The 27,681-nt window shown below is 35.4% G+C and overlaps 1 protein-coding gene across 2 annotated transcripts; it reads right to left on the bottom strand.

The window, feature by feature from the left end:
- Nucleotides 1-246: 246 nt before the first annotated feature.
- LOC109601279 (protein Gawky) lies at nucleotides 247-27,681 on the bottom strand. 2 transcript variants are annotated; one of them, XM_049970845.1, is made up of 19 exons: nucleotides 27,362-27,681; nucleotides 23,376-23,803; nucleotides 22,850-23,280; nucleotides 22,543-22,665; nucleotides 20,445-20,689; nucleotides 19,955-20,267; nucleotides 18,996-19,280; nucleotides 18,081-18,299; nucleotides 17,148-17,524; nucleotides 15,438-15,744; nucleotides 15,247-15,374; nucleotides 14,994-15,191; nucleotides 14,787-14,939; nucleotides 13,684-13,904; nucleotides 13,346-13,514; nucleotides 12,960-13,174; nucleotides 12,632-12,902; nucleotides 12,209-12,328; nucleotides 247-12,028 (listed from the first exon to the last, which is right to left on the bottom strand). In XM_049970845.1, exons 2-19 carry the CDS (start codon nucleotides 23,765-23,767, stop codon nucleotides 11,720-11,722), a joined length of 4,476 nt encoding a protein of 1,491 aa, XP_049826802.1. In that variant the 5' UTR covers nucleotides 23,768-23,803; nucleotides 27,362-27,681; the 3' UTR covers nucleotides 247-11,719. The 2 variants fall into 2 exon arrangements, with proteins under 2 accessions (XP_049826802.1, XP_049826803.1); XM_049970846.1 differs by having other exon boundaries at nucleotides 13,346-13,499; nucleotides 27,362-27,679.

Raw genomic sequence — 27,681 nt, forward strand, 5'->3', positions numbered from 1 at the left:
TATTGTGTATTACTATTTTATATGTTTTAAAATGTTATTTTTGATAAGCAGTATACCAGTCTAAGAAATTATTATATATTCGACTGTATTTTAATAAATTTAATTAATTTAGAGATTCATCAGAAAACACAGAAATAAAATGAGTTTTAAAAATAATTTACTCATTTATACAAACCTTTCGATCGGCACATCTTAACTGAAAACGGTATAAGGGATGGGAAATAAATGAACAAATAAAAAAGAAAGTACATTTAAGACAACCTTTATTACTGAATGCATACTGGTCATTTGGGTTACAAGTACAGAGCGTAACAACTCGTTCAAGAGTCGCTTGAAAGCACTTACAATAACCTAACTTATTTCTAGGCGCTCGCATGCACTGTCCAATTGGTAGACAACAATTAGCGTTTTCATTTGGACAGCTAGGCAAATATGACCGTCAAAATTTAGAATTATATCATATCATATATAGTACAACAGTGCAGGCGAGTAATTTTTTAGATTTATACAGTTTTTTTGTTTTTCATTTCCCTACACATACAATTGAGTTATTATTTAATTTTATATTATTGAAATGTATCTTTATTATACATAATTTTAGGGGTGTACTTACATATTTGATTTTCTTATTTTTCTTTTTTTTGTCTAAATTATTTGATATCACCGTGACATTAGTTTGGCCTGGTCCCCTAAAGTTCACCCTCCCAATAATATTTTTATGTCGGACATCTCTGAGATTCGCTTCAGATCATTCACACAACGGCATCGCCACCCTAATTGTCCGATAAGATATAAATGCCAGAAAGACACGTTAAGCCAGTGAAAAGTAAGAAGAATATCTGTGAGTTCTTTATCTTACTTTTACTTTCTTATATAAGCGATGTCAAAGTTTATTTTTTAAGGTAGCTCTGGATGTGAGAATATGTAGTTTTCATTATAAATTGTCAGAATATCACATTTGGATCTGTTGAAACAAAAGGTAAAATAGAAGGTCGGACGGTGAACTTCGAAAGGGCATCAAATTTGCATTGTTTATTTCAAATCGAATACTTAATTAATATGAAGTCGAGTTTTGTTCTACCATCACATATAAAACGATGCCCTTTAAAAGTCGGACGCCACTGGGAACTAATCGTAAGCAAAAAACACAACCAGGGGCTCAGTCGTATGAAACAATCATAATCAGATTTTCTGGCGAGCCGATGTTGTATAAAAAGGAACTACACGAGTTTTTTTTATATTTTTTTTTTGGAAGATTTTCGAAAAGGCTTCTTCAGCATTCGTCTCGCTATTTAAAAAAAAAAAATAGGATCACTTAAACATATCTCATCTACATAAAATTAATCAATAAAACAAACAACAAATGCTATAAGAAATGGAATCATCAATTCAGGCATACTTGTGTGTTGGACTAGAAGTTAAAGGAGGGAACTGTTTAGGCCATACGTTACGAAAATTCTCAAAACTAAACCGGAATCGATCGCGAGCGATGCCGCAAGCTTTTCATTTTTTGTGTTGGGAACTTGCGGACCGTCGCGACTTTAAATTGTGATGCATGGTAACGAGAGGAGTTCGACAATTCTGTTTACATTTTACAAACAAAATGCGTTCTAGACCTATTTAAATCTACGCGACTTACTCGGGGACAATTAGGATTGTACGGGGGCAATGATTGTTCCTTGTACGACTTTATTGCATTTTTATACTCTGGTAGATTTAAAAAAGTATAGACAATAAATACGTTACAATAAAGATGAATTTAATTTTAAATATAAATAGTCGTATATCACAAAAATTCTACATATATCACAAAAGAATTTTGTACAGGATCCTTCTAGGTAAAATGTAAACAGTCTAAATATACAAATAAAAACAAAGTTCTAAATCGAACAACGGGAGTATATAATAATAATAATAGTCAACCAATTTGATAAAAACATTGTCCGTAATAAATTATGCTTAAAATTTTTTTGTTTTTAATTCCAACTTAACCGCTAAGCAAAAAAATGGAAATAAAATAAAAGCAATAACACAAAAAGCATCTTTTACATAAATAACTATATTCTTTGAACACACTTAAACAGTATCTTAACGATTAACCCAAAACCTAATCTAAAAACCTAGAGCATGCAGAATAATAAACGGTGCCACGCCAATCCACCGCCCAAAACACCCCACACTGGTTTTCTGATTGAAGCAGGGGACGGGGGTGGAGACGCGGGACCAAGGACGAAAAAAATATATATATAAAGAGGTTAGAAATTTTAATACGTTACACAGGACTGGGAATACTTTTACATTGCCACCATCGGTGTGGCGGTGTGAATCTTGCTGTCGCGTCAGTTTTTTTTTGTTTTTTTAAATATATACCTTTAATTAATACTATTTTTTTATTAACCTTAAATATATAGTAACACTCTCCTAAACCTACGATTAATTTAAGTAAAAATTTACAAGTTTTTTTTCCATTTATATACTATGAAATTATAACAATTGTACAGTGGTTCAGCCAATATATACACACACTATATATATATTGCATTAATATAAGATAATATACACAGCTATTAAGCGTATGCGGATTACATTCCGCTGTGAGCAATAAGTTTTTAAGCAAAAATTTTGGCACGACGTACATGTAAAATTAAAACTTGAAGACAGTGTCTTTTTTTTTTCACGTTCATTACTGATATGGTGGTGTGCAAATTTCAAGAGGACGATCGGCCAAAATCAACACGATTAAAATGGCAGCCAAATCTTTAAAAAACTGGGGGGAAGGGCGGCGGACCGTCCGTAAAACGAAGTGAGAAAGTATATATGTAATCACCGCGGAATCACAATTTAGCGCGAAATTGTTTCGAAACTGTAACAACGGCTATTTAATGTAAAAACACGTTTTTGAGTACTACCTATACGAAACGATTTTGACAATATCCAATTGAATTACGTTAAAAAATGGTCACAATTCAACACTAAAGTAATGATAAGATTAAAGATTTAACCAAAAAACATTTCATGGACGTTACTCGAACGTCAAAACAGTTTCGGATAAGAAACAATGATTATGTGAAAAACTACGATTGTAATTGTGGCAGTTGAATTTTTCAGATAAACTTGTAAATTAACGTTGATGAAAAACGAGATTCGCGCGACAATTTGACAAAACTAAAAGGTAATAATTAAAAAAAAAAACCAAATGATATTTCAAGAGCACCATTTAAACTTTTTACAAAACTACAAAGTGGACCGTATTCACTCTTCTATGCTTAAAAGTGTTTTTATTAAGTAACCGCCATGTTTCATTTGAGGCAGCGGCTACCCTACCTGGTATCCCTACTACAGTCTTTCACTGCCATTCGTTTGGATGGCATTTACCCAATACCCTAAACCTATAGTAATTAATATCTTAATATCGTTAATATACGGATACAACTAGAAAGAGAGCACGCTTGTTGTCGTTTATAAGGCAAATTGTTTTGATTCCTAAACAAAAAAAATCAATCGAAAAAGATGACCCACGTTATTTTCGGAAAATTTTGGAAACGCAACTTTTTGATGACAAATTTTGGCCAACGTATCACTTCGTTGGCCAGATCCTTATCCAAGTTGCCAGGAATCACAATAGGCGTTCAACAGTTCGAACTGATTATATTGCTTAAAATCGATCACCGGGATATTAAATAATAAAAAAAAAAATCGTCTAGAGTCGCAATTAATAAAACGTGTGTGCCTATTGTGTTGTGAGCTTAAAATGAAACGAAACCCATCAAATAATAAATAAGTGCGTCAACGCTTAAAATCTTAAAGACGAAAATAATAATAATAATAATAAAACGAGGAATGTTTTAATCAGTTTGCGTTTTTCACTTATTGTACTTAACACCTAACGAACTACAAACACTAAACCTGAGATAGAGGGCCTAACTTTCCCCTAACACCCCACAAAACTTTTTTACAATAAAATCTAATGAATAATTACAACATACAAATCTTTTTACATTTGGTGGCAGTTCCCAGCTAGCATTTAAAAATCTCCAATCGAGATCTCGTAAATCTTATTTTGACCGCTGATTTCCGTTACGCGTGAAGTGCATCAAACGTTCAAACGTAACGGAGTCCGTCAGTGACAAACAAACAAAACTCTTCATCTCAATTATTTTACTATATTTATAATTTTTTTCCTAGCATGTGTAGTTTATACAGTGGGGCTAGACCATGTTGTTTGATTTTTTAGATTTTTTTATACAAATACAAATCTCGGATTCGTCTAAAAATTGTTTTTTTAAAACCCTGTACAGGTCAGGCCCTGGTTATAGTAATTATGAATTGCACATCTTTAGGCACTTAGATTTTGTGCTGTTACAACACACTTAATTGTAAGAACTGACTGATGATGATAACCAATAATGTTGTTCAAGTAAATTGACAATCTTGTCCGGCGTAAATTCAAGGACTAATTAAGTAGACGACGCTTAAGGCAGAGGAACGTAGATTTTTTTTCTTTCGTAAAAAAAATCGCCAATTTACTTTTAACTGAAGGAAGAACCCGCGGAACAGTATTAAGTACGACATTTCCGCGGCTGCAATTATAGTTAATTAATCCTGTATATATTGAATTGATGAGAATGTATATGAAAAAACAATAATATAAAACAACGCATTCAGCACATGGAATTAATACAAAAAACTACAACACTATCACAACCTTTGATGTGGAAGATTTTGGCGGGATATTTCGTTAGAGAGGAATTTAAAAACAAGAAACAATTATGACACGATGTCTTTGGTATGTCGTATCGAATTAAAATAATCAATGAGATGGCAAGAAACAAGTGTGCAGTGAAATTTTAAAATTAACGAGTATCAAATTAAAACAAAACCGAAGGGACTGCACTTAATCAATAACACACTAGAACTGAAAAGCGTATGGTAAAAAATAATACTTGGAAAGGAAAAAGTATTGCACTAGTTGTAATACTAATTGACTAAAATGCTGCCTTAAGTAACGAATTTTTTAAGTGTAACTTATGCTAAAAATACCCACCAACCTTTTTACGACTTAGAATCAGACATTTATTTTTTTTTTGCACAACGAACAGCAAGATTCACAACGCAACCGTGTGGTTGAGGTACATACTACTAAAAATATCGAAATTTTACATCACATTTGCTTATATGGTAACGGGACCGTTCCGAAACACGACACGCAAGCTATGGTAGTGAGTGGTCAATAATATTCTCGACAGAGAATTTTATTAATCCTTTCTACAGCAACTGCGTGGTGCATTCCGTCGCGCCCGTCGAATCGGTTAAAAAAGTCTGAACTCAACGTTTTTCGTGTAACAGTCTACAACAGGGTAAAAAGGGATAAATACCTCACAAATTTAAAGCTTAGGTCTATTAAGACATTTATAAATATTGAAGAGCTAGGACCCGGCTGGTCACGTTCAGTTAGTTGGTTAATATAATAATAATAGAGGCACATCATTTGGTATTCAATTATCAAATATGGTGAACATTGCAACTAGTTTTCTTTTACCCTAAAAGCAGAAGCGTGATGAAGTTGTTTTTTTTTTAAATTATTTTGAGTGATTTGTTCATTTGAAATTGGCCGCCCAACCATTCCTTAAAACCTCGCTCCCACGAAAACAGAAACTCAAGAAGACTGGAATTTGAACAATGCTTCAAAAATTACATTTTTGAAACGACTGATTGATACTAGTGGCAATTTTCATTCATTTTAAAGACTTTATTAGGATATGTCAGGGTGGAGAGATGCTGTTATTGTAATTTTTGTAACACCATTGCTTTGGCTTAAAGAAGGTGAACGGCTATTATTGTTATATTTTTTTGATAATATTTATACTGGCCATAATTTCAAACAGATAAAAAACTTTGTATATATAATGTAAGGAAGGCTAAAATACATTTTAAAAATTATTTATTATTGCCGATCATAAAAATAATTTTATATTTACATCTACACATTACACTTTAAATATAGTCAAAAATTTTCATTTGTTTTTTCTTTTTAAATTGTATTATTTTTGGCAGACTTCATTGTAACCTTGTGAATGTTTCAAACTTCAGGAATGTCACATTTTCAATGATCTTTATTTTGCATATATGTAACGGTTCAACTGCTAACCTCGTGTTTAGTGCAAATTTTCATCATCACGTTGGCATTATCTATCAATATTAATTAATTATATCAATTATCATTAAGATTATTACTGATATGGCTCGAGGAAAAAACAACGCAAAAACACATTTTCAAAAATTTCACACTTATAAACTTTGGCATTTTAAAGTCTTCATTAATTAATATAATATAGTAGTAGTAATAGTAGTAGTAGTAGTAGTAGTAGTAGTAATAAAAAACAACAGCCACTCATGAAAAAATGTCACTAGTATATTGCCAACGCCGCGGAACTTTGGTCGCGCCCGTTTTAACAACCAGTTTCAATGATTCTCCACATTTTATTCACTTATTCGAGTTTAAAACCGCGCGGCTAAAGTCCGAGATTAATAAGCTCAGTTAAACAACCTTACAACTACCGAACACCGAAATTTTTACCCTAATCTAAGGCAGATATGCCATTCTATGTACCATATATGTTCATATAATATATTCTTTAATTAATATATAAGATATATGTGGCGAGAATGATTAATTATATACTTGAAACACAAGTGGCACTTTGATCACAAATACTGTAAACCTAAATCAAATACTATATTTTCTACACTTCTTGTTTAAATTTTTTTGTTTGTTTTGGATTGTGAGGATTGGCGTTTATCTATTACACTTTGTAGATCCATTTATTACGTATGAAATCGGTCGATATATTGATTGTACAAAAAGTCGAATAACAACGAAACTCTACCGCGTACAGGTTTTTGGTCTTCATTTATCATTTTGTCTGTTGCATTTTCGTCACAATTCACATTCGACGCTGTTCCGGGTAGAATACGTGTATTATTTTTGACATATTTTTCGTTGATGATTAATAAACATTCATAGTTATAATAAATAGTATTGCGTGATTCAGGTATCTTATATAGAAAAGGGGCAGACGAATTTTCATACATTCAATACAATCAACAATTTTTGCCCTTCATTATCGGGGGAGGGGGAGGATACCAACATACTTGTTAATTTAACTAAACACGGATAACATGTTGTGTGTTGTCTTTACGTTATTGCCTGTCACCGTTGATCAATACGTATCACAATATATAATGGAATCATACATACAATAAACGGGATTTTCAGAGTCGATTTCGCGAAATTCACTTTTTTTCTTATAGTGATCAAAGATTACGAGCAATTAAGAGATCCGTGTATATCCCGTTTAGTTAAATTGAGGGTGTGTATGTTCATGTATAGAATAGTCCGAAAAATCGGCCACATCTCTACTATATTTTTGTTTATTGTGCAGAACCCTATTTACATAATCGAAAGCTGAGCTTGTCTTAAAAACTAGGTATTATTTTTTAAGTTTATTTTTTTTCTTCCATATTTTTGTTATTAAATAAACAATGCTAAAACTACATTTCTGAAGGTACACAAATCAGACATAGAATATTACCGACTGCCCACGTTTTAGGGAAGTCACCTGTAAACGTGCTAGCAACAGTCTTAACTATAATGCACACTTGATATATAAATATTTATATATATATTATATTATATATAGTAAGTAAATCACAATACCAACTTGGCAGTTGCAGTTTTTAAAATGCGGAACGAATACACAGGTATGTTTTCAAATAGGTACAGGCTTGTTTTATGTAGGAAAATGTGATACGTACAAAGAAACCGTTTTTCCTTCTTGTTTTTAAACTTGTGCACGTGTTTGATACCCTCAAGACGACCACAGAGTCTTGTCTTGGATAAGCCTAATACAACTGCCCAGCATTCCATTTTTTTTGTGTGTTTTTTAATTGGTTTTTAAAACTTATAACTATTATTATTCTTATTCAAAAATACCCTATCAACTGATTCATTAAACAATAATAATATTAAAACAATTCTCTAGATTTGGTACATTGTTATACTATAAGTAAATATTTAGTCTAATTTTAGTCGACTCATGTCATTACCAACCATATGGCATTTTTTTAATACAGGTCCTTTTTGCGTTTTCATCTCACACCGTTTGTTTGTTTTTTATTTTCTATTACTAGCAACCCGACATAAAATCTCAATTGTTACACATTTAGTTAAAGAACAACATCAACGTATCTGACGCTTTGGTCCTACGCGAAACTTTCGGCCCCGAATCGCCAGTTTCCTTCAGACACTCAACATGAAACAATATACCCTTTTTACTACATACAAACTTCTTAAACGCTAAGTAATATCGTTAAATGTTAACCTATCTACTACATGTACACATACTCTAGATTGGCAAAAAGTTTACTTAGGTATTTCTTGAAATCGAAACTCGACACAAACGACCACCTATCGGCACATTCCCCATAGACGATTTGCCGTGCAAACATCGAAATTTTCGATCGACCCGTCAAGTCGAACTGTTTAGAAAATTGCACCATCTGACGTGAAATAAATGCCGAATTAAAGCTCCCAATTCCAGACAGTTGGCGGGTCGATCGAAAAATCAACGGAAAAACCCACAGAGGGGTGAATGGGGGAGGGGGCAAGTCGTCCAAGAACAAGTAACCGTGTCCTTCCCGAAAATCGGAAAGCGATGTCTTTATAAGCGGTGGGTGGGAGACGCCGAAGGTTTTGACGTCACGCGCCCACTGTCAAATTTATCATGTTTTTGATATCCAGTTTGACTGACGCAGAATGTTGTGATATAGTGGGTGAATGGGAGGACGTGTGGGCCGTGTAAAAGCTAAGCTACAAAAAAATGAGCTTCAGTTTAAACAAAATACTCGATATTTTTTTTTGTTGTATTTAGTTGTTTTTTCATTTTATTTTTTATTAAATTAAAAAGCCACTTAAGAGTCACAGCACAGTTGTGTACTTGAATAAATATTTAGTCAATAATGCATCAGAACCTGTATATAGTTGATGACGCCCGCGACCGGGCAAAAATTGTCCCGCGGGAGTTTGCGGCCAACGAAAGAATAATAAAAAACAAAAAACAGAATAAATCGCACAGCACACAACCGAAAGAGAACCGAATTTTTGTACACCTTGCACTTAGTCTCCTTGCACGCGGGCACGTTCCCACCATTACCACATGTTGGATCAATCGTGTGGTGTTGTTCATGTGGATCTTTCGGAGTCAGTCTTTGGTCACAACACGGAGGCTTGCACGCTTGAACAGGGTAACTTTGGCCGTGGAGGGGACTTAAAATTATTACTTTTTAAATACATAGGACTAGATATGATATCGACAAGTTAGTGAAAATTTCGATGGCCAATGGTTCTTCCATCCAACCCGGCTGGGGATCACAGAAACGACACGCCCTTCATTGTTTTTACGGCGTCAGTCTGCAACTTTCGTGCCTCCAGCGGTGCGGTTTTTAATACGGATTGACACGTGTTGTAACTGCCACACGGTTAATTGTTTTTTTTAAAGCTTCGCAGGGAATAGACGTGAAACGATCCGGTGGGAGAGTTATTCTCTTATTTTTTCTGTCGGTGCCGGTTCTCTTTCGCACCAATTTTTTTTATATACATGTACGCTGGTTAAAATTCGAATTTGGCATCGCATTCTGCGAACGCCACATTAAGCACCCCCGCGGGGTCATGTGTAGTTTTTTATTTTTTAATTATTTTTGGGACACTCGGAAATCACAGAATATGGACTAATCATAACATTATCCAAAAAATCTAAACGGCTAACATACACAGTAGTACACAGAATATTATATATTTTTAGGTATACATAATAAACTTTATTAATTAGAACGATATATATTATCAGCTATCAATATTATTAATATTGTGTTTTTATTACTAATTTAAGAATACTTATAGCGTGCAGTCTAAAACTGATTGTGTGGTGTTATTATGAGGCGGTACGTCAGTAAACGATTCCGCCTTTATCCAAATAACAACGATTTACTTTGTATGTGTGTTCAGTAATCCATGTTTTGTTTCGTTTTGATATATATAGGTGTATAAGGAATCGGAGATCACAGGTTATCTCTGGGGTTAACAAAGCAACGTTTCGGGACCGACTTCCGCACTGGGAAACACATACAAAAAATTATAATAATAAAATAAGGTACGAATTAAATAATGAAAATAATCGCTAATTTACTAAACATAATCTAATAATAGGAAAATATCTAGGTTTATGAGAGACAGCGTAGCGTGTTAATTAAAAATTTGTTTATATATTTTAATACATGAGAGTACTGAGTTTGGTCGCAAATGTTTCATAAATATATACTATAATATTTTATAGATATATATAATTAATTAACCTTGCTTTATCTTGGACTAGTTCGGGTTACATGTCACATTAAGTGCGTTTTTAAGATACGAGATTGAGCGCAAAATCGTGGAAAACAAGTAAACGCCTCATGGTATCGGTCGACCACACCTTAAAAACAACGGAAAACAACAAATACTATCACTACATGTATTTATTAAGTTAAATAAAAAAACAATTTTTAACATATTTGATTCATCAACAATGGAATTGTTTCAGTTTGTTTATCAGCAAATTCGATGAAACTTGAGGACTGGAATTAACACATTTAAATTAACAAAATCTTGACATGTACAGCCCTTACATGACATCTTCAGTCTCAATAATATCAAAAATAGTGGGACTACAATTGTCGGAAGTTGACTAGATTTGAGATTTCACGTGTATAAATTAACTTAGTAAATCTGTCGTGATTTGAGATTTACAGTTTCCCTTTCCGCGTTTTAAAATCAGATATACATATTCGCTTTTGTACCAGGCGTGTGGTCTTCAGTCGTCAGTTTTAAGTCATTGTCCGTGGCAATAGTCTCGACACAATTCTATTATTTCATAGTAAATCATAATTTCCTCGTTTATTATGTATTCTATTAAATCTCACCACATTCATTCGTAATAGTACTTTTATTCTCGACACGGATTGGAGCCTAATAGTTTTTGTGTCTTTTTAGGACGCAATCTGCACTCAATAAATAAAAAAATGGCAACCGAAAATGAAAAACTTAAACAAATAACGAGATTGCATCCGTCAATCAGCTTTTCGAAGGCTCCAACTTGTGAACGAGAATGAAAAAAATAACAAAAACATACTCTTGAAGCAACAACTATTAAATCACCATAAAAATTAAAACTTTACATGTATATATATATAACAATAAAAATGATAGCTAAATAGAATAAATATCTTTTTTTTAAACTTTGGACAATTATACTTGTTAATATTTATATATATATAAAAACATTTAAAATGGTATAGTAAAATTTTAGCACTTTGATTTTAAATTGACTGATTGACAACCCTAGACCGCTAGACCGAATCTCGTGATGGCAGCTTGATCGTTGCGATTGCACAGAACCAACATCTTCATTCGATTACATTCATTTTACAGAATCGCATCTCGAACCTGTAGGCAGTCGTTTCGTGTAAACAGTCTAAGGAGTTCAGTCCGTGCACGATATGGACGCAGTGAAACGAATGGTAATCATTATTCAACAATAAAAAATTATGTTTGCATGTGTGTGGTATTGGTGAGAGAGTACTCATCTATAGGGCGTGTCGTCCGGATGGGAGACGGCGGGCGGTTTTACATCGATTCGCCGCCCAACAGATCGTTTGGCAGGAACGAGTTGAGGCTGGATGGCGTGGCCCTGGACTGGTCGGCGCTGTCCAACGGCGTGTTCGCCCACAGGCTAGACGTCGGAGCGTTCGGCCAGCCACCGGAGCTCCAGGTGTCGGCGCCGGCGGCCGGTTTACCGGCACTGCCGCGCCAACCGCCCGACGAGTTTTGCTGACTAGCGACCTGCTGGAGCAGCGCACTCGCGTCCCAATCGCTTGGATTCTCCGCCAAGATTGTCGTGTTGCCCAACACGCAGTTGTTGAGCGCCGATTTCGCCTGAAAATTAGAATCGTCTCTTAGTAATATCATATCTTATTACCACGTATGTTATTATGAATCCATTAATAAATCATAAAAAAAAGTATAATCAATAAATTGCTCATTAATTGGATCCGTGTTTTTAATCATGTAGATGTACAAGTTGTGTTTTGAAAATTTAATACAAAAAATACTTACTTTTGTGGCTTCTTGTTGGGATGAGTATTTAGCAAGGGCAAAACCTTGATGCAGGTACAAGTGGAAGTTCTGCAGAGGTCCATGTTGCATACAAAGTGTTCTCAAAGTGGAACCGTCAATCTGAAACAATTTTAACAATTTAACATCGTCCATAAATTTAATTTTTCTTTTCAAGTTATCCCTAACTTTAAGTTAAGATTGAACAAATTTAAATAATTAATACTAGAACAAAATATAATTGAAGTTAAATTTAGAATATAAATTATGTAAATAATAAAGTAAAGTAAAGTAAAAAGTTAAATTTAAATAAAAATTAACAAAATTTATAAGTCTCCACAACTAGGGTAGTTGTTAAACCCATAATATATAGTCATTCTATCGAAACTGAGTAAACTGGTATCATTTACCATAACATATACATACCTGAGCAGTCAAGTTCCTGAGCAGGAGCCACGCGGATGGGCTGCCACCCCAATTGCCGGACGAACGTTGTCCGCCACCACCCCACGAGACAGTGCCACCAACGATGTTGCTACCAGCACCGCCGGTAGACCATCCGTTGGCAAGTGATCCTTTAGCCGATAAACCGGGCGGAGGACGAGACTTTGGCGCCGCCCACAGTTCCGATGTGACGGCGGTAGATGGGTTCAGGTCGGCCAGGCCGCCGTTTGTGCTCTGAAGTTTATTCTGAGGACTGGAAACGAAATTGTTTAGTGATATATGCATATTATATTATATATAGTTATTTTACCTAGTGAATGCACTAGATGTAGTCGAGGAAGGTGGATTGAAACTCCACGTGGACGAGTTGAGTGTCAAAGGTTGGATCGAGTCATTTGCCGGCGGAGATTTGCTCGGATTCATGAAAATTTCAGAGTCTTTGATTGTGGGAATTGACAGTGGAGAACGCACCACCGAACCAGGCGTAATACTGGGGTCGTCTTCGATCGATTTTATTTGGTTGCCCTGAAAAAATACATATTTTAAATCCATTCGTCGTACTTAATTTACTGAAACAACTAGAGAATTGTTTCATAAAAAATTTGTAATCAATGTTAAAAATCAGTAATTGGATCCATTTTATAATCATGTAAGTTATTTAATGTAATGGTAATAAAATATATTTAAGCAAGTTACCTTCCAGGGCTTTCCAGGTTCGAATTCAGGTACTAAATCAGTCAATGATGGTTGAGCGGGCGTCGACCACTGTGCGTCTTTCACGTCGTTGGAACTGTCACCGCCGCCGGAGTCTGGCCAACCGGTGTCTCCAGACCGGCCACTTGACCACGGACTGAAATCAATAACACTAAGTGAACTAATGTTAATAAAGCATCTCAATTGGGATTATCATACAACGACTAATTCATAATAAAACACTAAATCACTAAATTCTCATTAATTGGATCCATTTCATAATCATGCTATTTACGGTTTTACATCCTACTAAATTTGTAAAAAAAGACTTGTTTACTCACCCGTCGGATTGTGATAGTAGAGGATTCATGTTGGGCGAGGTGACCAACGGCTTTGAAGCAGAGCCGGGAGCGCGGCTAAACTCATTGCCATCTTCCTTGTCTTTGCTAATCCATTGAGTCAGCCGCGATTGCTGCTGGTTCTGCAACATGCCACCGCCGCCGCCACCCCGGCCGGACAACATAGCGCCACCACTGCCATCACCGAGAGAAGCCAACATTGACTGAAAATAAAAATATACATATTTAAGTAATCACATTACATAGCTAACATGTTACTGTAAAATGCAATGTTGAATATCAAGAATATTAAATAAGTTAAAAGTTGAATAAGCCATAAGTGCCAATTATCTGATTTCAGTATCAGTTATTGGACTCCTGAATTATTTTAGTGCTATTCTCTTCCATATACAAAGTCTGACACTATCTTAAATGAATGCTTTCATAATGATAAAATCAAAATTTAAGTATTACTTTTTGAAATATAATTTATAATTGTTATAAAATCACAAATCAGTAAAAATGTCCGTTTTGTTCTATAACTAAAAAATAATTTTAGAAATCGTATCCATATGTTCATTTAATATTTATTTATATTCAACTTATCAGTTTAGATATATATAAATAGATCTGTCAAAATCAGACATATTCATATTTCATTTTTAGATACAATATCGAAAAAATGCGACATTATCGATTGATTTTGATCTATATCGTAATGATTACTACACTAACACAACTACATAAAAAAATATATATTCAAACATTACCAGATTGTGTTCAGACAAAATCAGACATTTACATTTTTCGGTTTCCATCCAGTAAATATTAATTTACTCAAAGAGGCAAATGATCAACAAAAGCCAAACAAATCAGAATTAGAGTGCGAATAAAAGGAAGATCATTCTTTATATAACATATATTTTTTTAATGTTTTTCCTTGTTAATAACAGTAGCGAAAATTAATTCTCTTATGTAGAACAACCTTTGGTCAAGTGAATATACTAACAAAAATAAAAAAGATCATACAATATTATGTTTAAACAATAAAATTTTCATTTCTTCACAAAAATCGACCAAATGATTTAAGATTAAATTATACTTACAACCTGTGGATCTTTTATGGCCAAATCGGCGAAATTAGACTGCATCGCGTTGAGGGAATCGTGCATTGGAGCACTTGTTTTGAAAATGTCAGGACCGCCGCCCATTGAGTTTTGTTGTTTCACATATATGGCTTGTTGAGCGGCGATTTGATTCTAAAAAATAACATATTATACCTACAAACCTAAAATTAAAAGTGAAATTCTTACCTGTAGATTACCAATCTGCTGCTTGGTTTTGGTGATGAGCACCGAACATTGCAAAGAATAATTGTTAGTCGGTTTGCCGTTAATTACTTGATTTTGGGCAATTTGTTGCTGCTGCACTAGTTGCTGTAGTGTCTTTATTTGTTGCAAGAGTTGATTGAGCAGGACCAAAGTTTGTGGTGCCAATGGTTGATTAAGAATCTAAAAGAGCGGCGATTTAAACTAAACACTTGACGCGTAAACAAAACAATCGTACCTGGTGATTGAGATAGCCAGCCTGTACGGCCATTTGAATTTGCTGCACGAGCATACGTAGCTGTTGTGTCGAGGGTTGATTTTGTTGTAAGGTACGGCCGGAGGCTGAAGCTGAAGAATTTCCAAATCCTGATAAAAAGAAATGTTTGATTTATTTACATAATACACAAACATTTACGATTGGTAGATTACCTTGCGAACCTCCGGTGAGTAGTTTCTGAACAGTGGCAGGTGGGATATTGTTGATCAGATTGTTGGCACTGGCCGAGGAGTTGTTCATGTTGCCTATAAGATTGGGACCGGCGTTCGATGGTGGGAAGCCCATCTGACCGCCGCCTCCTCCCGGTCCGCTGGGAAACCGTTGACCAGAGAACTGCGAATGGTCATAGTGATCGTCATGGCGGCCACCCCAGCCGTCTCGTCGCAACGGACCCAGCATCTCCATCGCCTCATCATAGTTCATGTCCCTCATGCGCAAAGCCACTTCGATGTCCTCTTTCTGTTTGTACAAACGCAAATATTGGTATTTTCATCACGGGCAATTATACTTTAACTAATTAATCTCCCCTCTCCTCAATATAATAACTATGTTATTGATATTCAAGCCATTTCATAAATCTTTTTAATAACATCAATATTGCCAACATATAACACTGTTATGAACTTAAAACTATGAAAAACTTAAAAACTCTTGTGCATATTTAAATCTTGTAAAAAGATGTCCGTTTGTTACAGAAAATGAAAATATTTTTTAAAATATTAATCCCTAAATTTAAGATTGTTGTCATTATCTGTGTATCATATAATTATTTTATTAATATATATTATCTATGAATTAAATATAGATATAGAAGCCTGTTAAATGATAATTTAGCAAAAAGCAGTACTTAAGGAATAATTCCTCAAATTATCATAAATATAATTAACGACACAACAAAATATATTATTAATGAATAAAAACAAGAAAATTACATACGGACTAACAATATTAATCCCTGCACGAACACGTTAACTCGTAAAACAAAGTCTTATTGCACTTTATAGATTCGAATATGATATCCGATTGTACAACGCGGTTAACGGATAACACTCACGATCCGTTCACCATCGCGGTGTATACAAAAAGACCTGCAATTTCAGTAGTAACAAAAAACGAAAGAAAACACACGCCTGTCGTAGTAAGACAAAAAAACTTGCACTTTACATGCAGTGTCAACCAAATAAGGAATTTTACAACATTCATATTATTGATTTAAATTAAAATATATAGATTTGTATTGTAGATAGCTGTTAATAAATATAATAAGAAGTACAGTTGTCATATGCGACGTTTTAGGTGGTGAAATCTTACTATGATCTGAAAATTTTAGCAAAATTTATATCTAGGACAGATCTCCTTTACAAAGCAATTTATTAGAAAAATATTAGTACAACGAGGGAATTCACTGCTTTTTATTAATATGATTAACAGTAGTTTTTTTTAACAATAGCACCCTGAGAGAGAACAGCTAATTTTTATACAGATATCGATGTGTTAAAAGAAATTTGTGAATTAAATCATAATTCACAAAGAAAATATTCAAATTAATAAGATAAATCTAAATTTACCTTGATTACTTCAGTATCAGAATCTTTTAATGAATTTTTAAATTTATATAGTTCTTCACCAAAAAAGCCTTAGAAGAATTAATTGTTTTTACGTTATAATGAATATGTAATATAATATTCTATTATTGAAAATATTTAACCTTATTTACTTTATTATTTTTTATTTTTATAAATTAGCATTAAATATGTACATATGCAGATGTCCGTGATTTTGAGAGCATATAATTTCCAGCTTTAGTTATGTATGATGGTCATTACTTAATAAACGAAACACGTAATATACAAATAAGTTACCTTGTGTCCAAGTTCGGCGAGCATTCTAAACTGCTTCGAGTTCCAAATCATTTCTTTGGTGAGCTGTTGTTTGCCCTGTTTATGGGCCCAGTCAATTTCGCTATCGCCCCACAATGGACCGCCACCGCCGCCGCCCATTTTCTGTTTGGCCCACGGACCTACGGTATCATCCCAGCCGCCGCCGCCACCGGCTCCACCACCGGGACCGACGTCGTCCCAGGAACCGCCACCATTACGTCCAGGATGGCCCCATACGGGACCGGCGTCGGGTTTGAGGCGACCTCCACCGCCCTGCGCCATGCCGGGCGGTCCGTTGCCGCTACCGCGGCCGCCGCCACCCATGCCCGCCCCTGTGGGCAGATCTTTCCAGTGAGAGCCTGTGTCGACAACGGGGTTATAACGACGTGCGGTTACGAGTGTTTTGGGGGTTTGGGAGGTTTGTGCGTGCTTTGTGTTTCAGGCTCGAAAACGCGGGCGATGGTGGCCTACCATATTCGAAGGCGTGCTTTTCACTTATATACTTTTTAAATTTAATACGCAATTAAAAGCTTCGAATATGATAGACTACTAAACAAAACTCGAGGAAGGGATAAGATCGGGATTGTTAGTACTTATGTAGTATATGTTGTATTAGGAAAAAATACCTTCAATGTGTATAAATCCGAAATCTACATGAAACAAAATAGGACATAATGATAGATACGAAGATTTCACGAAGTTGCTCGCAATTCAAGAAAAGTATATCCCGACCTTTCCTCTGTATAACGAAAATAGTCAGACATTTATTTAAAAGTTTCAAAATTAAAATTTGACTACTGTATTATATGTATTAACAAGTAAAAGTGACACCTAATAAAACTGATTGCATCAAATCTTTCTGACTATTTCGATGTGACCAACACCCGCTCTGTAGATGCACGCTGAAAACCTTACCTCCTTGGTTGGGATTACCCCACAGGGATGTTCCGTCGTCATAGTTCGGTGGCATATTTCTTCTTTGTGTTGGTGGCGATGGTTCTTCCCAGCCGCCGGCACCATTGCCCGGTCCTACCGGCATCTTACCCTGGTGGTGCATGTGTTGGGGTCCACTGGGGTGTCCCGACTGGCTCCAGAATGCTTCCGCGCCTCCGGCGTTTATTCTGCCCGTAATACCTGCAAAAATACGACATATTTAGTTAAATAACGGTCATTTTTCAAGATTTAAATGTCTATCATGTTAATAATATAATTTGACTTGAATATTTTAAATTATACCCTGATATCTTTAGGGTTCGTTATAACCAAACCTAACTGATAAATATTAAAGGGCATTAAGAATTTTTGCCTAATCAATATAAACATACAAACATATTCCATAAAATGGAATTCTCCCATTAGCATGCATCACAAATTTAACACACAACTCCCTCACATTGAACATAAAACTGCTTAAATTCAAGTTAAACTTTGTCATTATTATAACAAAATTGTTACAAAAAATCCACAACACATACTTACATTTTAATTCAGACCTGATCTGACGACAGGGAAGTATGTCTTAGCAAATAAATGCATTTATGCCAAAGCAGAGAAACGGATTTAAAATTGTAAAAATGTTGTGATTTCTTTTGACTTCGATCAACAATTTAAAATAATTATCAAATTAAATTAATCAAAAATATTTATACATTAATTTTCGCTATTAATTCATTTTAAACTTAAAGAATGAATTCATTTCTAAAGTAATAAATAAAAAAAGAGCAGTTTAAAGCTTATACACTGCCAAAAGAAGTGACTTCTTACTGAACGTGAAAGATTAAAGGAGAAAGTCAAATATAATAAAGGCATAGATATTCTTGGGAATAATACCTCGGGGATCTCCTCGCATGTCGCTGGCGCCGGCCGCAGTCAGCTGACGCATCTGCTCCCTCGGATCCATGAGGCGCATCTGCGCGTCGCTGGCGCCGCCACCTCCGCCTTGGGCACCGCCCGGACCGGCTCCGCCACGCATCTCTCTCGGATCCATGCCTTGGGCGGCTGCCGCGACGGCGGCGGCCGCCTGCTGTCGCGGATCGGCGGAACGGGGATCACCCCAGCCGCCGCCGCCTCCGCCCGCTCCGCTGGCCGTCCAGTCGCCGCCGTCCTTTTTCGGACCTGCTCGTCATCACAAGTTTTTGGGTTGATGAGGGTGGATGCGTTTCGTACGGGTGTTTCGAAAATATGTGGTGTGGTGTGTGTGAGACGTCGCGACAGGGTAAACACGCACAGCGCAAGCGGATAAAAAATTCAGCTTGTTCTGTCCTACTGTATGGAGATGTTTTGTTTATTTGAATCAAACACTTCCAAAAAACTGGCATCCATATTAAATGTATATAAACTTTGTCGAAAATATTTTCTTTATGAAATTGTTATTAAAACATCTCCAATACATAGAAAAACTGTTTTAATTATTCATATATACCTGTCTTTGTGTTCCCTTTGTCAGAATAAACACAATGGAATGGACATAATTAAGTCATAAATGGAAAGTTTACTTTCCAAAATATTTAAAAACATATACAATAATGTCGACAATATTAAAATAAACCATTTTAAAGTTGCTAAAATTATAGTAAATGGAGAGCTTTCTCCTCAAACTAAATAAGAACATATACAATTATGTCCATAACATTGGAATGATCATTTCAGAATTTAAGTAATGAAAATTCTCCCAAAAATTTGAAAAACTGGACAACACACGCACCCCATGAAAAAAACTCATTTGAAAGCCATGCATATAAAATACACCTCAACCCCAAAATCTGTCGTCAAGAAATCAGCAAACTCACCTCCCCACATGGCGCCGTTGTTGGTGTTGCCGCCCCACTGTTGTTGGCCGGACGGCACTCCCGTCCACACATTGCTGGTGTCCGTGTCGTCGTCTTCGCCCCACGTGCCGCCTATGTTGGTCGACGGTGTGTGACCCCACGGCGTCTTCTGTTGCGGTTGCGGCGGCGGTTGGCCGCCATTACGCAGATTCGCCTCCCACAGATCGGTGCCATTGTTCACGGTCGGTTTCCAGGGCGACGGCCCGGAACCGTCCATCTTCATGGGTTCGGGACTGCTGGGTATGTCCCAGTTGGTGTCTTGGTTCACATGCTGCTGCAAATGACAATAGTAAACATTGCGTTCCGCTCTCCCCAATCTCGCAACAACGGAAGTTGAACCAATCATAATAAAGTTTGAAATCAAGAGTAATATTCATTAATTGGATCCATTTTATAATCATTAATGGTTCGCGATTGTGATTTATGAACGGACAATGGTCTCGACACTTACGGCACCCCATCCTTCGGTGCTGAAGATCGCCTCGCGCATGTTGTTCAGCTGCTCGAGTTGCTGTTTGGTCGTGTTGGTCGTCGGTCCATTGTTGTTGTTCGGTGGATTGTTCGAGCCGGGGGTGGTGGCGTTTGGGGCTGGTCCGGTGCCGGTGCCTCCGCTCGCCGTTTTATTCGGCCAGCCGCTCGTGTTGTTCGATTGCTGAGATGTGGGCGGCTGTTGTCCGTTTGCGTTCACTTTGTTGGCTGCAAAATGCAAAGAAATTATCGTGTTACTCGTGCATAACAATTGTGGTGTTGTTTATTGAGCTTATTGTTCAGTTTGTAACTTTATCGTAGCATAATTATCAATTAATCCATTAGTTAATAGAGAAAATATAGAAACTTTCTTTAAACATTTCTTTAAAGCAATTTGCAAGCACTGAACAAAAAAGTATTCTTTTATACATGTTCTTGAATTTGTGATTATACGGTAGAAAAGTTCACAAATTGTTCTAATCAGATATTAAATTTGAAGTTCCAGGTGATAGATAATTAAATTCCGTGCGATTTTTAATAATTTTCAACTATTTTGGTCATTTGAGTAATTTCTTCCAAAAACAAATAATTCCAAGTCGTAAGTCACATTTTTAAGCAATATATTCATTTAATAACACTATGATGGTTAAACGAAAGAGGCATCCTTTTATTTTTCTCCTAATGTAACAATTCAAGTTGCCAAAACTACATCTAGACATAAATTTCATAATGCATAAGGTTATAAAACGTGTCTTAGGAACTTTGACCAGTGATTATCATTCTTTAATCCGCGATTTACTAACAACCGTAGAAATAGTGCTAACTGCTTCCCCATATCTGTTGAGGGAACAGTGAGTGTCATAACTGTTAAGAGAATAGTTTATACAAGTTGCTTTAAAAAGATGTTAAGACCCTAAAGAAACTAGAGCTTCTAAAGACAATGTAAAATCTCATTTAGAATGGTTTAAAATTCACTAGTATTTCAAAGAAGAATATTAGTTAAAGATGTGGTCTGATGAATTTAAATTTTCAGAAAAACTTTATTGTTTATATAAAATTTTAAAAAAGAATACTTCTGGCGTTTAGTACATCCGGGCTAGAATAAGTAAGACTAGAATATGTGGAGTCCAACATCACCACGGATTTTATGATATGAAGATGCATAACTGCTGCTGTATGTCAGTTATAGAATTGTGAAAAACGGATAAAGAAACAATATGCTTTTGTCGGTATTAGAAACTAATTTATATCCCTCTTTATCAAAAATATGTGGCGACAGGGTAACAGCACCTCATGTCACGTATCACCATCAATGGAGAATCAAATTAAATTGATGAAATTGTCTCTCCAATCGCTAGATCTCAATTCAATTGAGCAACTGTAGGGTCACTTAAGAATCATGTCACGTATCAGATAGCACCAATCAATGTTCTAAGGAGAATTAAATTAAGTTGATAGGATAGCCTCTCTAATCACCAGATCTCAATCCAATTAAGTATCTGTGTCATTTAAGAAGATTGATACGGGGGTTGAACATTTAGTCTTTTTTTGATATGTATGCACTCTTGCAACGATGAACAAGAGACACAACTGAAATTGAAAGAATATATGAAATTCCCAGAGACGAGCAAATGATTGAAGTTTATTGTTAGTTCCTCATACAAGAAGATTCAATGTTCAGTCCAAATGGATGAAAACATACAACTCCTTATTTCTATTTAACAATTGAGTAGACTAAATAAAAATGTGAAGCTTCCGATTATTTCTTTTTGGAAAAGTCACTCCAATGATCAATCATTATCTAAGTGAATGGTTCAAATAAAAAAAATGTTTTCCGTGATCAGCATCGCAAATGACTTTAAAATAAATATACGGCAAAACTGATAAAATCCTAAAATTTAATTTTGTTAAGCAGTGATACAAGCAATTTTCACAAATCCTTTGCGTTCTTCATAAATTGATTTCGTAAATAATTTCGCACTATTTTGATCTTTGCCTAATATGATATAGTTAAATCAACGAGACCTAGTGCTACGAAAATAGGAGGTAGTGTATAAGAAGTAGTTTAGGGGGCTACGCACCATCCTGCGCCGTGGGTCCTTGGTTGGAAGTCGGTGGTCGATTAGCATTGTTATTCCATTGCTGGGTGCCGGCCGTGTTTTGGTTGGCCGGATTCGCGGAACCCCAGCCGCTCGTGCTGCTCGCTGCAGACAACAGGTTCGTTTTAACATAAGTAAGAGAAGAGGTGGCGCGCGAACCCATCACGACTATATGCTAATTAACCACCCACCCACATACAAGTGACGTTTTGTTTGATTACTTTAAAAAGACCTTCCATGATTAGTTCCAAAATAGACCCCATTAAATACCACAAAGAAACAAACGTACCATTGTTGTTGCTGGCCTGTTGGCTGGGCGGGCTTCCCCAGTTGGAGGTGCCCGTGCTCAGGGAGCTCTCGCCACCGCCCCTCAATCTCAGGGGTACGGAGTATCTCGTTCCAGCAACGGGGGCGTCGTTCGGTTTGGTCACATTCGGGGCATGTTCGTCGTTGTTGGTCCTTGTCGATTGCCTGCGGCTATCGACGTCGTCTTCATCATTGTCGCTCGTCACTGTTGCGACGAATCGATCGACTAGGTCGGTGAGTGTTGCTGCTGTGTTGTTGTCGTCGGTGAGGTTGCTGTTGTTGCTGCAGAAGCGTACGAGGATCGTTAATGGGCTAGTGTCGTCGCTGTTGCAGTAGTCGTAAGCGTCGAGTACTTCGAGGTCATCAGACTTTTTGTTGGGAATGTCTCGTCCGAAGGATAAAGCACCAAACTTACTGTAACGACGACAAAACCACAGTTAATCGGATGTTGACGATCGAGATGGATAAGGATCTGGGGGTTGAATTATGAACGTGGCGTGGACACTAACCTATCTAACTTATCGCTATTATTGTGGGCGGCCGATTTAGGTCGGCCATTACGTTGTCTATTTGGTACGGTAACAGTAGAGTAGTTCAGAAGACAGTTTTCGGTCACAGATTGCATCTTAACATTAGAGTTGTCCCGGCCCGACGTGCGCGGGCGGCGGCAACTTGAGCCGTTCGTTATCACAGACATGGCGGGACCGTCGTCGCGTCGTTGCGCGACGGGGCCCGGGGGGGGACCGCTCGGGGGGCCGGCTCGACCCCCCCGACCGGCCCCTGCGACTTGTACTGGGGGTACGGCTGCGCTGCCCCGCATGGTGGCTGACTCTTGTTGTTGAGGCACTTGGTAGGTAGGAAATGTAGACTTCGGCTCGGAGGGAAATGGGGCGCGCATCATCACTAGTGCTTCATATCAGTCTGGCCAGCCAGAGATCTGAAAAATATTAATAATTATTAGCTATTCATCAATAAATTTTATAAAAATTTTTAAAAATATATAGTATTTTTTCATAACCGATACTTAATATTAAATATATTTATTAAATTTAATTTTATTCAAGCAGGGATATTTATAAGCTTACATTATAACATATCTATATTTTATATTAATGTTATTTTGATTATGCTTATAACAGATGTTGTGTAGACAGTGATTTAAATATTTCCAAATTATAGTGAGAAATTCTTTTATGTAATCTTAATCGTTATTAAAAATAAATTATTCGAATTAAGTCAAATCAAATTAGTTAAGCGTTCTTAATTATTTTAAAACGCATTTTACTATCAAAGACTTAAAATGAACAAATAGTTTATTTGATGTGTAAGATAACGATCGATATCTTAAATTAGGTAAAAACACTGTAAAACTGCATAATCACAAGGTAGATTTCTTAAGCTATCCTGAGAAATATTTTAATAATTGTACGTAAAACTATTAACTCTTTAAAATAAATGATAAGCAGAATTAAAAACAATTCGACCAGTGTTTTAATTTAAGCCAATATACCGTCATTGTGCTGATATTATCTACATAGATAATTTGTACTTTTTATCTGTTTTTCAAACATTACCAGTAACACATTAAATTGTTTCCTTCTACATGTATATATTTATATACATTTCTACTCTCATCAGTATTTACTACCCAACTTTTTATTGATTTAATAGTGTTTTAAAAGTTGTATGAATAATTTCCATTTTATATTTTTATGTACAATTTCAATACATACGTTTTCTAGTTGTGTTGTCAAATTATCAGTTTGCAATTTAATAAAATCTTACTTTTTGATTTCGCTTAAAAATATATTATTTAATATAAAAATTTATTCAATAATGAAGATTAATGAAATAGGTAGAAAAGTAGAAGATAATTTACTAATTTTAAAAATTATATATTATTTTTCCTTACGTTGAACCGTTTAATAATGTGTTTTATATTATTTAGTTTAGATATTATCCAAAAAATAGCTAATATAAAAAGTATATTAGCAGATATAAAATAGGCATTTAGCAAGTCTATAAAATAACTAACTATAATTCCTAGACGGTAATAAGGTTAAACAAATAAAATTGAACTGAACATGAATCATAAAGAAAATTTTAATGTATGTTTATTATTTATCCATAGAAAGAAAAAACTGCAAGTCATGAGGCAATAAGTAATTAACCAATTTGACATTATGAGTGTTGTTCGAAATTGTTTATGTTTTGATTTACAAATATTTTAAAAAATATATATTTAAATAAATTTAAAATGTGGTTGAATTTATAAAATTATACGTGTTTGAACAATAAATTATGTTGAACCAGAAATTAATAATATAAAAAAAGTATTTTTTAAGGTACCTTGTAGATTTCAAACAATTAATTATCGTCGTTTCATTTCATCAAGACACTCAATTCAGTTTTCAGAATTAACAGTAGATTAATTCTATTAGAATTATTAATTCAAATCATAAATCTGGCCGAAATAATCTAATTTTAAAATTAAAAAGCTAGTTTTTGGTACATAAGAAGACAGGATAATTTTGAGAAAAACTTTAATTTTTTAAAATATAGAATTATTAAGAAAAAGATACGATGTCGTACTCGTTTCATGGACCATTTGATTGAGGATTTTGAATATTTTTTAATGCAACATATTTTGTAAGTCATATAAATAAATATTTCGTTGTGTAATATTAGTCAACAAAGATGATTCAACAGCAAAATCTTTGTAGATTGGGGAACGTATATAGAATGTGCGTTAATCGCAATGTATTTTTATTTGCAGTTACCAGGAATAAAGAACCAGCCATTTCTGTTGACATTTAGCAAATTCAGACGGTTCCAAATCGACTTAGAGTGACTTAAGTTTATGATGACTTAATACATACATATATTTACAGGTGCTATTACGTCATACACATGCATAATTAAACGAATCGCAAAAGGTAAATAAATATTTGTTTGGATTTTTTTATGTGCAAATTATCATTATTTCAATAAAATGCAAAATACTATAAATACATTTATATATATTTGCCATTATTTAAGTGTTCATTTTTAAAACGTGATTACCAGAAGAATCAGATTCAATAAAAATTAGTCCATTCCGTTCAAATTTACATATAAATATCGATAGTCAGGCACATCCAGATATAAAATTAGTTTCGGCGAATCGGTTAAAACAAGACATATCCGAATCAAATTTAGACACTGCATCTACGAGAAATGGAACAAGACACATCCATGCCACGGTTTAAATGTTACATTATGGATTGGTCTTGGTAGACGCATTAAATCATTAATATCGTGTACATGTACTTGGTGTTCGCGTCAGCTAAATACGTATTTTTAGTGTTGTGGTACCAATCTCCACTTGTGAGAACTTCCTGAATGCAAATTTCTACAAGGAAATTTTATTTGATAGCACCACTCAACTCAAAGGAGACGACTGAGATTTAGAATGCGACTATATGGAAAATTCAATTTAAAAATATTGATTTGTTATATATATATATATATATATATATATATATATATATATATATATATATTATATCTAACTTTAATTACATTCTGTAACATTACATAATTTTAAGACACTAAAAAATTACTAAACCACTCTATTTTGAGACATCTGATTTTGATTGAAGCCCCCAATTACGATTTCGGTTTTTAATACATACTTTAAGAAAACAACAGGTCAATCATTCTAAAACATACTCACAACGTAAAATAAACAAAGTAATGGAAATTTTGGCCGACTTGCGAAACACAATTCAGCCGTGTCACAATACGGATAAGTGCAATTTAATTAAACCTACTAAAAGAAGAAATTTGCGATATTATTTAACAATTAACTAAAGAAAGTAGGCTTGCCAGTTAATCGGTATGTGCAATTTTAATGTCCGACAACAAGAAATCAGACTTACCAACAACAAAACAAAAAAAAAAAAGAAAAGAAAAAATTAGAAGTAGGTAACGGCATATTGTTTATTTAGTGCGGTCGACGGAGCGCCAATCAACAAACGAAGGGGGACCGTCGCATCGTTCGGTGTCGGAGAGATCGAATTTCCGAAATGGAAACAAAAAATAAAAAAAAACGAAGCTCACCTACTTGAGATGCAGTCGCAACCGTTTTAATAATAGAGAGTCGGATAGAGCTATTTCGGGCGATTGAGTTGCTCTGGTCGAGGGTGGGCGGTTTCTCGACACCGAAATAAATTCGAAAAAGACGACGAACAACAACGCAAAATATTTGTGCGAATAATGCACACGCAGCTTTCGTTGTAAACACCGCGGTCGATGCGGGAGCGTAGGGACCAGAAATTGATTCGTGCACACCGCACTGGAACTACTAGTGACACGGGCGGCCGAGCTGGGCCCATCGGTGTGGCGATGGGCGATCGCACACGCACACATACACACACACAGACGGACGCAGAAGAGAAATACAAACAATAAAAATAAAAACAAATAAATAAGCGTTTCAAGTCGGGGTACTTACACACAAATATGGACGCCAAAGGAACAACTAGTAAAAGTAGAGGGGGTCATCTATAGTCATTTTACGGAGTCGTGTTTTAATCCCAATGCGCACAGATATTTGCGTATACACAGCGTCCGCACTGCCAATTGAAGTTTCGCGTACACGATACACAATATATTAACCGAAACGGTTGAACGAGGGGATGCTAAAATACTAATAAATATCACAATGGTTCTTAAACAAGAGATTTGGCGTTAAATACTATTCGGATGTTGTGTGTGTTGCGGGCACCACGGATTTTATTGATCTCCTTAAATTACGTGGCACGGCTTTGCTGC

The sequence above is a fragment of the Aethina tumida genome, chromosome 1, assembly GCF_024364675.1.
Source record: "Aethina tumida isolate Nest 87 chromosome 1, icAetTumi1.1, whole genome shotgun sequence".
Classification (NCBI taxonomy): domain Eukaryota; kingdom Metazoa; phylum Arthropoda; class Insecta; order Coleoptera; family Nitidulidae; genus Aethina; species Aethina tumida.